This window comes from Nerophis ophidion, linkage group LG12, assembly GCF_033978795.1.
Source record: "Nerophis ophidion isolate RoL-2023_Sa linkage group LG12, RoL_Noph_v1.0, whole genome shotgun sequence".
In the NCBI taxonomy this organism is placed as follows: domain Eukaryota; kingdom Metazoa; phylum Chordata; class Actinopteri; order Syngnathiformes; family Syngnathidae; genus Nerophis; species Nerophis ophidion.
The window spans coordinates 43,866,339-43,881,241 of NC_084622.1; the positions used below are offsets into that span (position 1 = coordinate 43,866,339).

The 14,903-nt window shown below is 40.0% G+C and overlaps 1 protein-coding gene across 4 annotated transcripts in view; it reads right to left on the reverse strand.

Moving 5' to 3' along the window:
• Window positions 1–14,903, reverse strand: part of ldlrad3 (low density lipoprotein receptor class A domain containing 3) — a 176,877-nt gene that overhangs the window by 128,860 nt on the left and 33,114 nt on the right. The window contains exon 1 of one of the 4 annotated variants that reach the window (XM_061917622.1): window positions 14,418–14,788. The exons of 1 other annotated variant lie outside the window; for it this stretch is intronic. In XM_061917622.1, the coding sequence (XP_061773606.1) occupies window positions 14,418–14,460 (43 nt within the window). In that variant the 5' untranslated portion in view covers window positions 14,461–14,788. Of the gene's footprint in view, window positions 1–14,322; window positions 14,396–14,417; window positions 14,789–14,903 lie in introns of those variants that run through there. 2 more of the 4 variants (XM_061917621.1, XM_061917623.1) reach the window with 2 other exon arrangements.

Genomic DNA, 14,903 nt, shown 5'->3' on the forward strand with positions numbered 1-14,903 from the left:
TGGCCGCCAAAAAATACTTTGACCACTAGAACAGCGCTGCCAAAACAGGATGTTGTGATGACGTAGGCAATATGCACAGGATTGTTTGCAGCACAAGCAGCATGTCCAGGATGTGGATGTACTTCAATGCATCGAAGATATACCAGCAGACAGCGAATTACAAAAATGTGCAAATATTAAGAGAACAGTGCTTTTAAGGAGAGAAAGTCTAACTGGAGCAGCAGCGCAAAGCAAGTGTGGCGTTATGTGTTGGAGTTTGCTGTTAGTCGAAAACATCGAGAGATAGTAGTAGAGTCTTTAAGCACGAGTAGTCTATAATAACACCATAAATAAAGAAAAAGTCACTGAAATGTCTCTAGATACATAAACATTCTCAACAAAGTACATTGAATAATAAGCAGCAACAATTGAAAATACAACAAAATGTAATTCCATCCATCCATCCATTTTCTACCTCTAATTCCCTTTGGGGAAGCAGGGGGCGCTGGCGCCTATCTCAGCTACAATCGGGCTACCCTGGACAAGTCGCCACCTCATCGCAGGGCCAACACAGATAGACAGACAACATTCACACTCACATTCACACACTAGGGCCAATTAAGTGTTGCCAATCAACCTATCCCCAGGTGCATGTCTTTGGAAGTCAATCAATCAATCAATGTTTATTTATATAGCCCCAAATCACAAATGTCTCAAAGGACTGCACAAATCATTACGACTACAACATCCTCGGAAGAACCCACAAAAGGGCAAGGAAAACTCACACCCAGTGGGCAGGGAGAATTCACATCCAGTGGGACGCCAGTGACAATGCTGACTATGAGAAACTTTGGAGAGGACCTCAGATGTGGGCAACCCCCCCCCCTCTAGGGGACCGAAAGCAATGGATGTCGAGCGGGTCTAACATGATACTGTGAAAGTTCAATCCATAGTGGCTCCAACACAGCCGCGAGAGTTCAGTTCAAGCGGATCCAAGACAGCAGCGAGAGTCCCGTCCACAGGAGACCATCTCAAGCGGAGGCGGATCAGAAGCGTAGAGAGGAAGCCGGAGTACCCGGAGGGAACCCACGCATTCATGGGGAGAACATGCAAACTCCACACAGAAAGATCCCAAGCCTGGGATTGAACCCAGGACTACTCAGGACCTTTGTATTGTGAAGCAGATGCACTAACCCCTCTGCCACCTTGAAGCCATCCATCCATTTTCTACCGCTTATTCCTTTTGGGGTCACGGGGGCCGCTGGTGCCTAGCTCAGCTACAATCGGGCGGAAAGCGCAGTACACCCTGGACAAGTCACGCCACCGTGAAGCCCCAAAATGTAAATATATACTAAAATATATCCACCCATCCATTTTCTACCGCTTGTCCCTTATAATACTAATTAATAAAACAGATTTGTTTATAAATGTACAGTATGTATAAATTTATATTTAGCATTTTTAAAGAAAATCGTATCATCATAAGAAATTATACAATGACGTTATGGTGACAGCGCCCCCACCACTGCAGGCATCTTGGCAATTTTGGCTAAACCCAGATTATTATTGTAAACTATGATTACATTGGTGGTTAGTTTGGTCACAAAATTATGCTCACAATATAGTTTATCGGCTATCATTTGTGGGACAATATACAGTATCAATCAAAATTTATATCAACCCAGGGCTACATTATTTTACTCAAAAAATACATTTAATATATCGTCTGATTTATACAGTACTAGCAAAATATAAATTTAATGATATAAGTTTCATAAAAATGTGTTATTGTGTTGACTTGTGTTACTTGCTGAAAACATTTTCAGTTCCATAATATTGTCAAAGTATCGGATAGTTGGATTGGATTAGAGGCCAAAAAAATTGGATCAGAATCAGACGCCAAATATGCAGACTGGTACATCCCTACTAAAGTTTATGTAAAAGAAAGGAAAAATTGAGGGGTTAGTTGTTGAAAAGAGGATAGTTTTTTTCAGGAATTCATAAAACAAGACAGTAAGTACAATTGTTCATATTCTGAAACATACTGTACAAACTGTACATGTATATGAATTAACACAGGCTCAAATGTAAGTAAAGAAGAACTGGATGCTCACTTCAAGTAAGCCGATGACAAGCTTAAGCTTTGTTAAAACAGCCAAGATAAAGCGATTCATCAGCCTGCTTTGATATCTGTTCACCTCTCCGTCATCAAACAGAATAAGGAAGCATCCCTGACAGCTTTGACCCTTCATTTAACACAGTGACTGATACTGCTCCATTCATTGAGCAGTATTTCTGGTGCGTAGTAATGTGTAAACTGCTATGAATTAAACACTGCATCACCCCCTATTAGGCCATAGTGGTGCCACTTATATTGGGCAGAGTGGTGGAAAAGTTGGATCTCATCCCAGCTAACTTGGAGTGAGAAGTGGGGCACAGTACACCACGGACAAATAACCAGTCAATTAACAACAAATATGTCATTTTTAGTAGAATGTTTTCCACTCTAATTTTGCTTTCCACGAATTTGAGTTTGGTTGGTATCATTTGAAAAGCCGGACATGAAACACAAATTAGACTGAGGTCAACAAGTCAAGGCTGTATTTAAGGCTTTTACAAATTGATTATCAACCAGGAACACATGTTCTTGGTAAAAGACTTAATGATTTCAATAACACAATGGCCTGTTTGAATTCTTTATCCATAATTATGTCAGTGTCATGGAAACATATTTGTAAGGTTGGGTAATCATGTTATAAGGTTCTGTTTGTGTGGTACAACGGGATGCTCAAATTTCATTCTAAAATAGATTGTCAGTGGCAAAGTGTTCGCCATTGTGTCTGTGAGAAAACAACAAAGCAAACAACTGAGCAGTAAGCTTAGCTTTTTTATTTAATGATGCTGAATGAAAAAAAATAGTAGCACAAAAATAATTTAGGAGCAAAATGAAATGTCTTAAATGTCACAATTTCATTATTAACACTTTAACAAGGTAGATATGTGTACTCTTCAAACTTAAAGTGTTTACAAATTACAAAGAAGAACCATGATAAACATTCTGAATATATTTCATCCATTCATTCATTCTAAAAATAATCCTACTTATCTCAACATATGAAATATAACTTACTTCACCAATTATTATGTATTCATTTATTTTTATTGTGATTACTTATGGATTATATTGTGAATAAATTGAGAACAGGAAGTGAACAACAGTTTTACCAACTGTTATGTAAAAGAAAAAGGGTAGGATTAAATAAGCTCTGCTTCTTCCTACTCCTTTTCGAACATGTTGAAAATAGAAACTGGAAATTGTGATGTATCATGTTGTATGCTTGCATACATATAAACACATTGACATCGTAAGGCCCACTGTAACGCTCAGTTAAACACAGAGAACATCCCTAAACTGTGCTAGAACTCTCGCTAACACTAGTGTAGGGCTGGGCGATATGCTTTGAACCTGATAACCAGATACAGTTTGAGTAGTTGCAGTTTCTAGACGCTAGAAAGCAGTAGTGTCTCAGGTATTGAACACTACACAGTGTAGTTTGGGAAGCTACTCATTAAACCAACACATTAGCAGTGTCAGGATGTTGCCGCACCATCTGCATTAAAACCAACAAAATTAAAGACAAGTTTATGTTATTAATTCAATGTATTAACATATCACATTTTCTCTCCTCATTCCATGCAGAGAATCCACAGCGAGAAAAAAAGACGGCGCCACCAAACTATTACTGTTACCTAATTGGCTGTTAGCGTGTCAGTTCCATTTCTCAAGGACACTTCCTGTTTAGCTGGCTTCTCAGAGCGCGAGTGACTTCGTGCAACAAATCTTGCTTCATAAATTCTGTTTTTTTCCTACCCAAAAAATATAATCGTTTGATCGAACGCATTTTATATTGATATTATGTGTCTATCGCGATATATATTTATATCGCTTTATCGGGCCAGCCGTAGTATGTCATTTGTTTATTGTTAAACTGTTTCAACTTCCTTGACGTTTTTAGGAACCTCCCATGAGAGGCCTACCACACAGTTAAGTACCGTGCTGCTCTGACACGCAAAACACCCCAAGCATGACACAAAGACTTTATGCTTCTCTTCCAAAAAGGAATAACCCACATATTTTTTTTCATTCTGAAATAATTGGTTATGAATGAAAATCATGTGTGTAGCTGGCGAGCACTGAAACCGATTATTGCATTTTAAATTGATTTATTGGACAAGAGACGTCTGGTTAGTGAAAAGAGTCCAATTGATTTTTTTTTTGTGCTGCCAACTTCACTTCTATCGTTCTAGTTATAAATCATAGAGCAAATTGGTATTTTGTCTTTCCATTTGTCTTGTCTATTCTGATCATCTTCTACACTGGGTAAAGCAGAAAACACCATGCTAAGTAGGTTTGCATCAGCAATGGCCCTTGACACCGTAAATATTTAGCACAGGTATACACTGGTGATGGGCGATTATATATGGACTTTGACAGGCTTGAATTCTGCCACCCAATCCCTATAATGTTTGATGACGCAATCTAGTCGCGACCTAAAAAATTGGTAGTGACAACCTTCAACATGCTCCAGTGCATCGTTAATGTAATTAAGAAAACATGTCCGACAGTAAACAAGGAGCAGGTGAAAAAGACAGATCTACATTAATCATTTGGACTTGGTTTGGATTAAACTTGTCCGACCATGAGCAGGAAACTATAGTTAGCGGAGTGTGTAGGGTAAAAATTGCGGCAATACAGGCAATTTGTTACATCATCTCAAGACAAAAAATGAAGTTGAATATGTGGAAGTATTTTTGGGGAGGAAGGAAAAAAACAACAAACCATATCTAATGTTTCTACACTGTTTTGCACTCTTTGTCAATTGTAAGAACATTCTTAACTTAAAATTGTCAAGGGAAGTCAAGCGGAGTCATGTGATTCGTTGTGGAAGACGCCAGAGTTTGTAGTGATTTTAAAGATGAGTACGACCGAGGTAGCATCGTGCAGTAAAAAGGGGTATTTATAAATAAAACAGATAAAACAAATAGCAATAGCAGAAGGGAAGTGCTTTGAACAGCCAGACTATGAAAGAAAAAAAACAAAATGTTGGATCTCAGCAAAAAAACTTACTATGAAATGTGGAGCAGATGGCGTCTGCAGAGTAGGAGCGTACTTGAAAAGGATCGTCTGTAGTCACCAGTGAACGGATGATAATGTCCCGACAAAAAACATGGTGTCGCAAGTTCAACTTAAATCATGCTAATCACAAACAAAAAGGTGTTAGAAGTCAGGCGTAAAGCGGTTACAAAAATTTTACAGAACACTGTCCGCACATTTAATAGAACAATGTCCGCGGGTATATCTCGGATATATCTAAGTACATACATATCGCATACAATTGTGTTTGTCTTACTTACACCATCACAACATCCTGTTTCAGCAGTGTTGTTTCAGTAAATAAAGCCTTTCAGTGGCCAAATTTTCAATGCATAACATGTAAATAATGGGCTATACATATCCATTTATACGATGTATTACATAAAATACCCTCATTTGTAGGGTGTGGCGGCTTTTATTTTGCTGTGGCATCGCACCACTATTAATTACATGTAGGGGAAACCCTGGTATAAAAATCAGGATCAGCTTTATGTGTCCCTTAGGGCGATATATCGATAATATATATCACAGGTTTGTCTCTGTGCGATATAGAAAATGACTATATCGTTATATTCGAGTATACGTTCTCACGCAGTTGCTTTTAACTGAGGGCATTACACTATAAGCTCTTCCCACTCCTCCTTGTGTTTCCTCACAGACAGCAAGAGCACCTTCTTCTATACATCATATACAAATACTGTACGCCCTCGCGGAGCAGAGAGGTAGCAGCATGGGTAACGTTAGCTGGGGTGAGAGAGGTAATACGAGAGAAAGAAGGTGCGAATCTGGTAACAAATGAAGGAAGAATTAATTCTTAAGAAAAATAGCAGGGGGTCCATCGTCTGGCGGTGGTTTAGCTTCAAGTGGGAATATGTCGAGTAGACAACTTTAATTTGTCAAGTGTGGGGCACAAGCGTTGCACCAAAAAGTAGCATTACTGCTAATATGTAGCATCATTTAAAAAGTCACCTGCTAGAAAATGAAGAGTGCGTACTCCGCATGTCAACATCTTCATTCGGTGCCACAGGCCCACACCATCAAAATGCCGAGGCAAAAATTTCCAGATCAACATCACATGAATAAAAGTGATTTTTTTTAGTTATGAGTTCCTTCTCTGCATGAAAGTTTAAAAGTAGCTTATATTAATGCAGTATGAAGAAGAATGTTTTATGTAGACACATAGAATCATCAAACTGCTGAGATTATATGCATCAAGTGTTAATTCAAGGCTAAGGCAAAAAATCGAGATATATACTGTGTATCACAATATGGCTTAAAAATATTGCGATATAAAAAAAAATGCCATATCGCCCAACCCTGGTCTCCCTTATGATGGAAGTATTTTTTTCTTCAAAAAAGAATTGTAATGCGGACGTGTACCGATCCGTTGTGGTGAAAAAGGAGCTGAGCCGGTCGATCTACGTTCCCATCCTCACCTATGGTCATGAGCTTTGGGTCATGACCGAAAGGATAAGATCACGGGTACAAGCGGCCGAAATTAGTGTCCTCCGCCGGGTGGCGGGAACTCTCCCTTAGAGATAGGGTGAGAAGCTCTGCCATCTGGGAGGAACTCAAAGTAAAGCCGCTGCTCCTCCACATCGAGAGGAGCCAGATGACGTGGCTCGGGCATCTGGTCAGGATGCCACCCAAGCACGTCCAACCTGTAGGAGGCCACGGGGAAGACCAGGACACGTTGGGAGGACTATGTCTCCCGGCTGGCCTGGGAACGCCTCGGGATCCCCCGGGAAGAGCTAGACGAAGTGGCTGTGGAGAGGGAAGTCTGGGCTTTCCTACTTAGGCTGCTGCCCCCGCGACCCAACCTCGGATAAGCGGAAGAAGATTGATGGATGGAAAAAAGAATTGCTTTAACTTAATGAATTGTGTACAAAACCAGATGCGGCAGGCTATTTTGTGCAATTTTTTTGATAACGGGTTCACAACAGTTTATCGGTTGGTAGAGTGGCCGTGCCAGCAACTTGAGGGTTGCAGGTTCGATTCCCGCTTGTGCCATCCTAGTTACTGCCGTGGTGTCCTTGGGCAAGACACTTTACCCACCTGCTCCCAGTGCCACCCACACTGGTTTAAATGTAACTTAGATATTGAGTGTCACTATGTAAAGCGCTTTGAGTCACTTGAGAAAAGTGCTATATAAATAAAATTCACTTCACTTATTATAATTACTCATGCCTAATACTTAACAATAGACTGACTCTGACTGATCATACAACACTCAAATGAATTCCTGGCATGTCAGACATTTGGGAGACCGTGAGAGAATTTGCACTGTTGAAGCAAGGTTACTGTATGAAGGTATTTTTCCATTTCTGAATCGTTTTAATGTGTGTGTGTGCAAAGTGGATGAACTGTGTTCTGTGCACCAGTGTGACTTTCTTTGACTTTTCAGCACAGATCAAGGCACAACTAATAAGAGAAACATGTTGCAGTGTTGTCAAGTGTTGTTTGGAGCATGAGTGTTCCGACTGCAGGCATTGGCAGAAATGTCTTCCTTTTCTTTGTTTGTTCTGACAGTCGTAAACAGTAAGCAACATTGATACTGACATCCACAGGACTTATGTGGAACCACAACGATCCAAAAGTAAAATTTGAGCGGTCAACTTGTGAATCTCAGTCACTTTGTCAAGTGTGACCACTTAAGGTATTAGCTTTGATTTTCTGTCAAAAGCAATTTACTTATGTCAGTTAAAATCCTCAACCAAAACTGCTAACACTGTGTAGTGTATGCCCAGCTTTAATAAAATAAAAGCACAAAATGGTTATTGGCTATGCAGAGAGAGGTTATAATCAAGCCAAATAAATTTTATTCTCCCCTGAGTTCATGCAGTGCTATGAAATGCCAGCTTTCATGGCGGTATTGCAGTATTGATAGAGTGATGTTGCTCAGGCTGCAACTAACAATTATTTTTGATAGTCGACGATTAGTCAACTAATCAGATAAAGCGTACACATATTTAATGGCTCTAATTTTTCCATGGACTTTTAAAAGCAGCTTAAGTTATTTAAGGCATGTGCTTTCCAACAAAAAAGATGACTAATTCCTTCATAAATATGTATTTATACTGTAACTGTAACTGTTACAAAAAAAAAAAACTAATAAAATGTTGTTTGTTTAAAAAGAAAAGAAAGGTAAAGTGCTAAAAAAAAATTAACCGTGTTCCATCCATCCATTTTTCTACCACTTGTGCCTTTCGGGATCGTGGGGAATACTGGAACCTATCGCAGCTGCACTCGGGCGGAAGGCAGTAACATCCTGGACAAGTCGCCACCTCATCGCGGGGCCAACACAGATAGACAGACAACATTCACACTCACATTCACACACTCAGGCCAATTTAGTGTTGCCAATCAACCTATATATAATGTATTAAAATAAAAATAAAAAGTTAAAATAGCAGCAATGAAAATAAACAACAAAACTAAATGTAATTTCTTTAAAAAGAAAAGCATTTTGTAATGTTTAAAAAGCTGCACAGTGGTATATTGACTATTAACTCTTGGCAATTTTCACACTCTAATAAACTCAATATGCATAATTTGACCTTTGATTAATTGTTAAAATGTTGGCTGTTTAATAGATTTTAGTTTTAATCTTATGATACCTCCTCGTTGGTGCCTGTCTGTCTCTGTGTTTGTGTGTGTGCACGCGTGTATCACGTTTGTTAAAGGGCCCTTTAGAAGGCATTGCTAATAGACTCGATGTGGAGAATTATACATTTGATGATTAATTCTTAAAATATTGGCTAATGGATTGTATTTAGAATGTTTTGATACCTCCACATTAATGCCTTTCAGTCTCCTTTTGTGTGTGTTTGTGTGTGTTTGTGTGTGCATGCACGGGTCGCATTTGTTAGTGTCCTTATTTACGACATTGCAAATTGACGCTGCTTTAAAACATACTGTACAGCACTTTGGCTACCCTTGTGGTACATTTTAAATGTGCTTTATAAATAAAGTTGATTTGATTTGATTTAATACTTAATTGATGTAGACAAAGATTAGCTGGCTGACTTCAGCTAAAATGATAGTTCGTTATTTTTCACACAACTTCGTCTCACTCTAAATGCGAACACTCTTATAGAGGTTGAGACTGAAGTCTACCTCCAAATGTTCGACCATCAGGTCTACGCTTTAAATGCTCTGGTATCACGGATGTACTGCCATAAAAACAAGGTCCGCTTTGCATAAGAGAAAGGTATTGATGTGTATTACAAAAATAAGAGGAAATATCCTCAAAGTTTACATGTTATCACTGGCTTTGTTTTAGTGAGTGACCCACTTCTGCCCAGAAAAACACGGGTGATAACGCGTTGATTACTGTTGACAAATATAATTGTCGGCGAAAAATGCTATTGTCGACATTTGTCAACAATGTCGACTAATCGTTTCAGCCCTAGGTGTTGCATGAGTAAATTGTGGAAATTTTCCACCAGGTGAGTCCCACAGTAGCATGCAAGTCGTTGAGGTTATATTCAACATTCCTCGCTTCTGCAAGACTGGCCTTTCAGGGCTCTGCAAACACAGTGTCAAAGAATGTTGATGAAAGTCAAATGCCATTCCTGCCTCACTTTCTGAAGCTCTACATTGAAGTTGAATTGGTTCCTTCTCCCACAAATTTACAAAGTGACGTAGAAATGAAGGTAGTCGTACCATGCTAACTTGGGCCCGATTCCTGTGCTCACTATAAACATTTGTGTTTGGCTCGGTTTGATAGTCCTATCACTTACAAACCCCGTTTCCATGTGAGTTGGGAAATTGTGTTAGATGTAAATATTAACGGAATACAATGATTTGCAAATCCTATTCAACCCATATTCAGTTGAATATGCTACAAAGACAACATATTTGATGTTCAAACTGATAAACATTTTTTTTTTTTGCAAATAATTATTAACTTTAGAATTTGATGCCAGCAACACGTGACAAAGAAGTTGGGAATGGTGGCAATAAATACTGATAAAGTTGAGGAATTCTCATCAAAGACTTATTTAGAACATCCCACAGGTGTTCAGGCTAATTGGGAACAGGTGGGTGCCATGATTGGGTATAAAAGCAGCTTCCGTGAAATGCTCAGTCATTCACAAACAAGGACCGAGGGCGAAGGTCACCACTTTGTGAACAAATGCGTGAGCAAATTATCAAACAGTTTAAGAACAAAATTTATCAACGGTCTATTGCAAGGAATTTAGGAATTTCACCATCTACGGTCCATAATACCCCCAAAAGGTTCAGAGAATCTGGAGAAATCACTGAACATAAGCAATGATATAACAGACCTTCGTTCCCTCAGGCGGTACTGCATCAAAAACGGACATCAGTGTGTAAAGGATGTCACCAAATGGGCTCAGGAACACTTCAGAAAACCACTGTCAGTAATTACAGTTTGTCGCTACATCTGTAAGTGCAAGTTAAAACTACTATGCAAAGCCAAAGCCATTCATCAACGACACCCAGAAACGCCGCCGGCTTCTCTGGGCCCGAGCTCAGCTAAAATGGACTACTGCAAAGTGGAAAAGAGTTCTGTGGTCTGACGAGTCCAAATTTCAAATTGTTTTTTGGAAACGATGAACGTCGTGTCCTCCGGACCAAAGATGAAAAGAACCATCAGGACTGTCCTAGGTGCAAAGTTGAAAAGCCAGCATTTGTGATGGTATGGGGGTGTATGGCATGGGTAACTTACACATCTGTGAAGACATCATTAACGCTGAAAGGTACATACAGGTTTTGGAGCAACATATGTTGCCATCCAAGCAACGTTATCATGGACACCCTTGCTTATTTCAGCAAGACAATACCAAGTCACTTATTACAACAGCATGGCTTCATAGTAAAAGAGTGCGGGAACTAGACTGGCCTGCCTGTAGTCCAGACCTGTCTCCCATTAAAATGTGTGGTGCATTATGAAGCCTAAAATACCACAAAGGAGACCCCGGACTGTTGAACAACTTAAAGGCCTCCTGAAATGAGATTTTCTAATTTAAACGGGAATAGCAGGTCCATTCTATGTATCATACTTGATAATTTTGCGATATTGCCATATTTTCGCTGAAAGGATTTAGTAGAGAAAATCGACGATAAAGTTTTCCACTTTTGGTACTTCCTGTAAAAGCCTCGCCTTTACCGGAAGTCGCAGATGATGACGTCGCAAGTGTAGGGGCTCCTCACATATTCACATTGTTTATAATGGGAGCCTCTAACAAAAACAGTTATTCGGACCGAGAAAAAGACAATTTCCCCATTAATTTGAGCGAGGATGAAAGATTTGTGTTTGAGGATTTTGATAGCGACGGAGTAGGGGGAAAAAAAAAAAAAAAAAAACGCGATAGCATTGGGACGTATTCCGATGTTTTTAGACACATTTACTAGGATAATTCTGGGAAATCCCTTATCTTTCTATTGTGAGGCTAGTGTTTTAGTGAGTTTAATATTACCTGATAGTCGGAAGGGTTTGTCCACGGGTGTGTCTCAGGGGAGTCAACGGCAGCTTCATGGACGACACAAGCTCAGCTGATATCCGGTAAGTTGCGACTTTTTAACCACAATTTTCTCACCGAAACCTGCTGGTTGACATTCGGTTGGGATCCATGTTGGCTTGACCGCGCTCTGACGTTTCAGCTCAGAGAATTTTAAACAAGGAATCACCGTCTGTTTGTGTGGCTAAAGGCTAAAACTTCCCAACTCCATCTTTCTACTGTGACTTCTCCAATATTAATTGAACAATTTGCAAAAGATTCAGCAACACAGATGTTTAAAATACTGGATAATTATGCCGTTAAAGCAGACGACTTTTACCTGCGTGTGTGTGCAGCGGTCATACTTCCTAAAAACGCGTGATGTCCTGCGTACACGTCATCATTACACAACGTTTCGAAGACGAAACTCACGGGAAATTTAAAATTGTAATTAAGTAAACTAAAAAAGCCGTATTGGCATGTGTTGCAATGTTAATATTTCATCATTGAAGCATAAACTATCAGACTGCGTGGTGGGTAGTAGTGGGTTTCAGTAGGCCTTTAAAGTTAAAGTTAAAATGAGATTTTCTTATTTAAACGGGAATAGCAGGTCCACTCTATGTGTCATACTTGATAATTTCGCGATGTTGCCATATTTTTGCTGAAAGGATTTAGTAGAGAACATCGACGATAAAGTTTGCAACTTTTGGTAGCTAATAGAAGAGCCCTGCCTTTACCGGAAGTATGTGCGCGTGACATCACGAGTTGCAGGGCTCCACACATATTCACATTGTTTATAATGGGAGCCACCAGCAGTAAGAGCAATTCGGACCGAGAGAGCGACAATTTCCCCATTAATTTGAGCGAGGATGAAAGATTTGTAAATTAGGATATTGATAGTGAAGGACTAGAAGAAAAAGGAAAAAAAAAAAGCGACGGCTCCGGGGGCGGCAGTGTGAGCGTTTCAGACGTAATTAGACACATTTACTAGGATAATTCTGGAAGATCCCTTATCTGCTTATTGTTTTAATAGTGTTTTAGTGAGATTCTAAAGACATACCTCGAGGTCGGATGGCTGCGGTGAACACACAGTGTCTCAGAGAGAAGCCGAGGCCAAGCTCACAGATGCCTTTTTTGACAGCTACTGCAGGAGGATGGCCTAGTGTTTGAATGTGAGTGTGAATGTTGTCTGTCTATCTGTGTTGGCCCTGCGATGAGGTGGCAACTTGTCCAGGGTGTATCCCGCCTTCCGCCCGATTGTAGCTGAGATAGGCGCCAGCGCCCCCCGCGACCCCAAAAGGGAATAAGCGGTAGAAAATGGATGGATGGATGCAGGAGGAAGTCCCATAATCCACAGATTTCTCCAGTAAGACCTAATATCACAATTTTCCCATCCAAAAACATGCTGGTTGACGTAGAGAAAACATGTTCGCTTGACCGCTCTGCTTCACAACAAACAAAGAAACACCGGCTGTGTCTCGGTGCTAAAGACAGCTGCAATCCACCGCTTTCCACCAACAGCATTGTTCTTTATAGTCGCCATTATTAAATGAACAAAATGCAAAAGATTCAGCAACACGGATGTCCAAAATACTGTGTAATTACGCCATGAACAGAGACGACTTTTAGCCGTGTTTGGTGCTGCGCTATGTCCCCTCCAACACGTGACGTCACGCGTACGCGTCATCATTCCGCGACATTTTCAACAAGAAACTCGCGGGAAATTTAAAATTGCAATTTAGTAATCTAAAAAGGCCGTACTGGCATGTGTTGCAATGTTAATATTTCATTTTTTTTTTTTTTTTTTTTTTTACAATTGTTTTTAACATGGCTGTGCAGCACTTTGGAAACGTTATTGTTGTTTAAATGTGCTATATAAATAAAGTGGATTGGATTGGATTGGATCATTGATATAAAAACTATCAGACTGCGTGGTCGGTAGTAGTGGGTTTCAGTAGGCCTTTAAGCTGTACATAAAACAAGAATGGGAAAGAATTCTACTTTCAAAGCTTCAACAATTAGTTCCCTCAGTTCCCAAATGTTTATTGAGTGTTGTTAAAAGAAAAGGTGATGTAACACAGTGGTGAACATGCCCTTTCCCAACTACTTTGGCACGTGTTGCAGCCATGAAATTCTAAGTTAATTATTATTAGCAAAATATAAAATAAAGTTTATCAGTTTTAACAACAAATATCTTGTCTTTGTAGTGTATTCAATTGAATATGGGTTGAAAAGGATTTGCAAATCATTGTATTCTGTTTATATTTACATCCAACACAATTACCCAACTCATATGGAAAGGGGGTTTGTACTTTTATTTGATAACAAATAGCCAGCATATTGCATAAAGACAATGTCTGAGTGGAGACCCGTAAATAGCACAGGTGTGTCACCTTTATTTACACTGTTGACTGATTTCACCGACTGGAAAGCAGTACAAGAAGCGGTGCCTACAGTCCCGTTATAAACCGAGCTCCGCCTAGGCCGGGCTGGCTCCTTCCATGGCCCGCCTAGGGGAACAGTTTGTCGGCGAGGTGCTGGTCAACAAGCACAGATGATGGATGTACAGCTCGGAGGGTGGCTATTGCAATATAAGTCTCGCTGGTCGCTTATAAGTAAATTTAACATACTCTCACATCGATGTTCAACACTATTTGCAAACAAAAACTCCATAATTTCACACAAAAACACATTATTTCGCGGAAATGAGAACATAGTTACCAACAAGTAGCGAGTCGGCGGAGAGATACACCATTTAACCCCCCCTTCGACCCCCGTCACCAGGCTGTGAACGTGTGCGTTTGAAGAAAACTCACCAACAGTTCTTGAACCGAGTAGAATGTACCAAATCCACATCATATAACTCTCCTTTCCCCCCAAGCCTGGGCTTCCCCGGCTCCAAAAAAAAAAATGGGGGGTGGAAAAACTTCCTTCGGCAAAAAGCTAACTCTTCCGCCTGTTGGAGTTCAAGAAGTGGAACTACTTTTCCACCGGTAAAATTGAGGTGGACATGTCGGCGTTTCTGCGTGAAGTTCGAGTTGAAGTAATGGAGCTCGGTTTTAGAAGATTTAAAAAAAAAAAAGATAGGCTGGACGTGGACGAGGCTGTGGGTTCTATAGAGGCTGGCGCTTCTGTTGTTGTTGTTGTTGATGATAGGCGGAGGCGGAGACAAAAAGTCGGCTGCAGCAGAGGTCGTCCAGCCCGGATAGCGGATCCCAAAGTGGACGTCAGACTGCTAACTAAGCTTCTCTTTTGCATTACTAAGTCATGCATTAAAAAAATTACATTAACTATACCTTTTT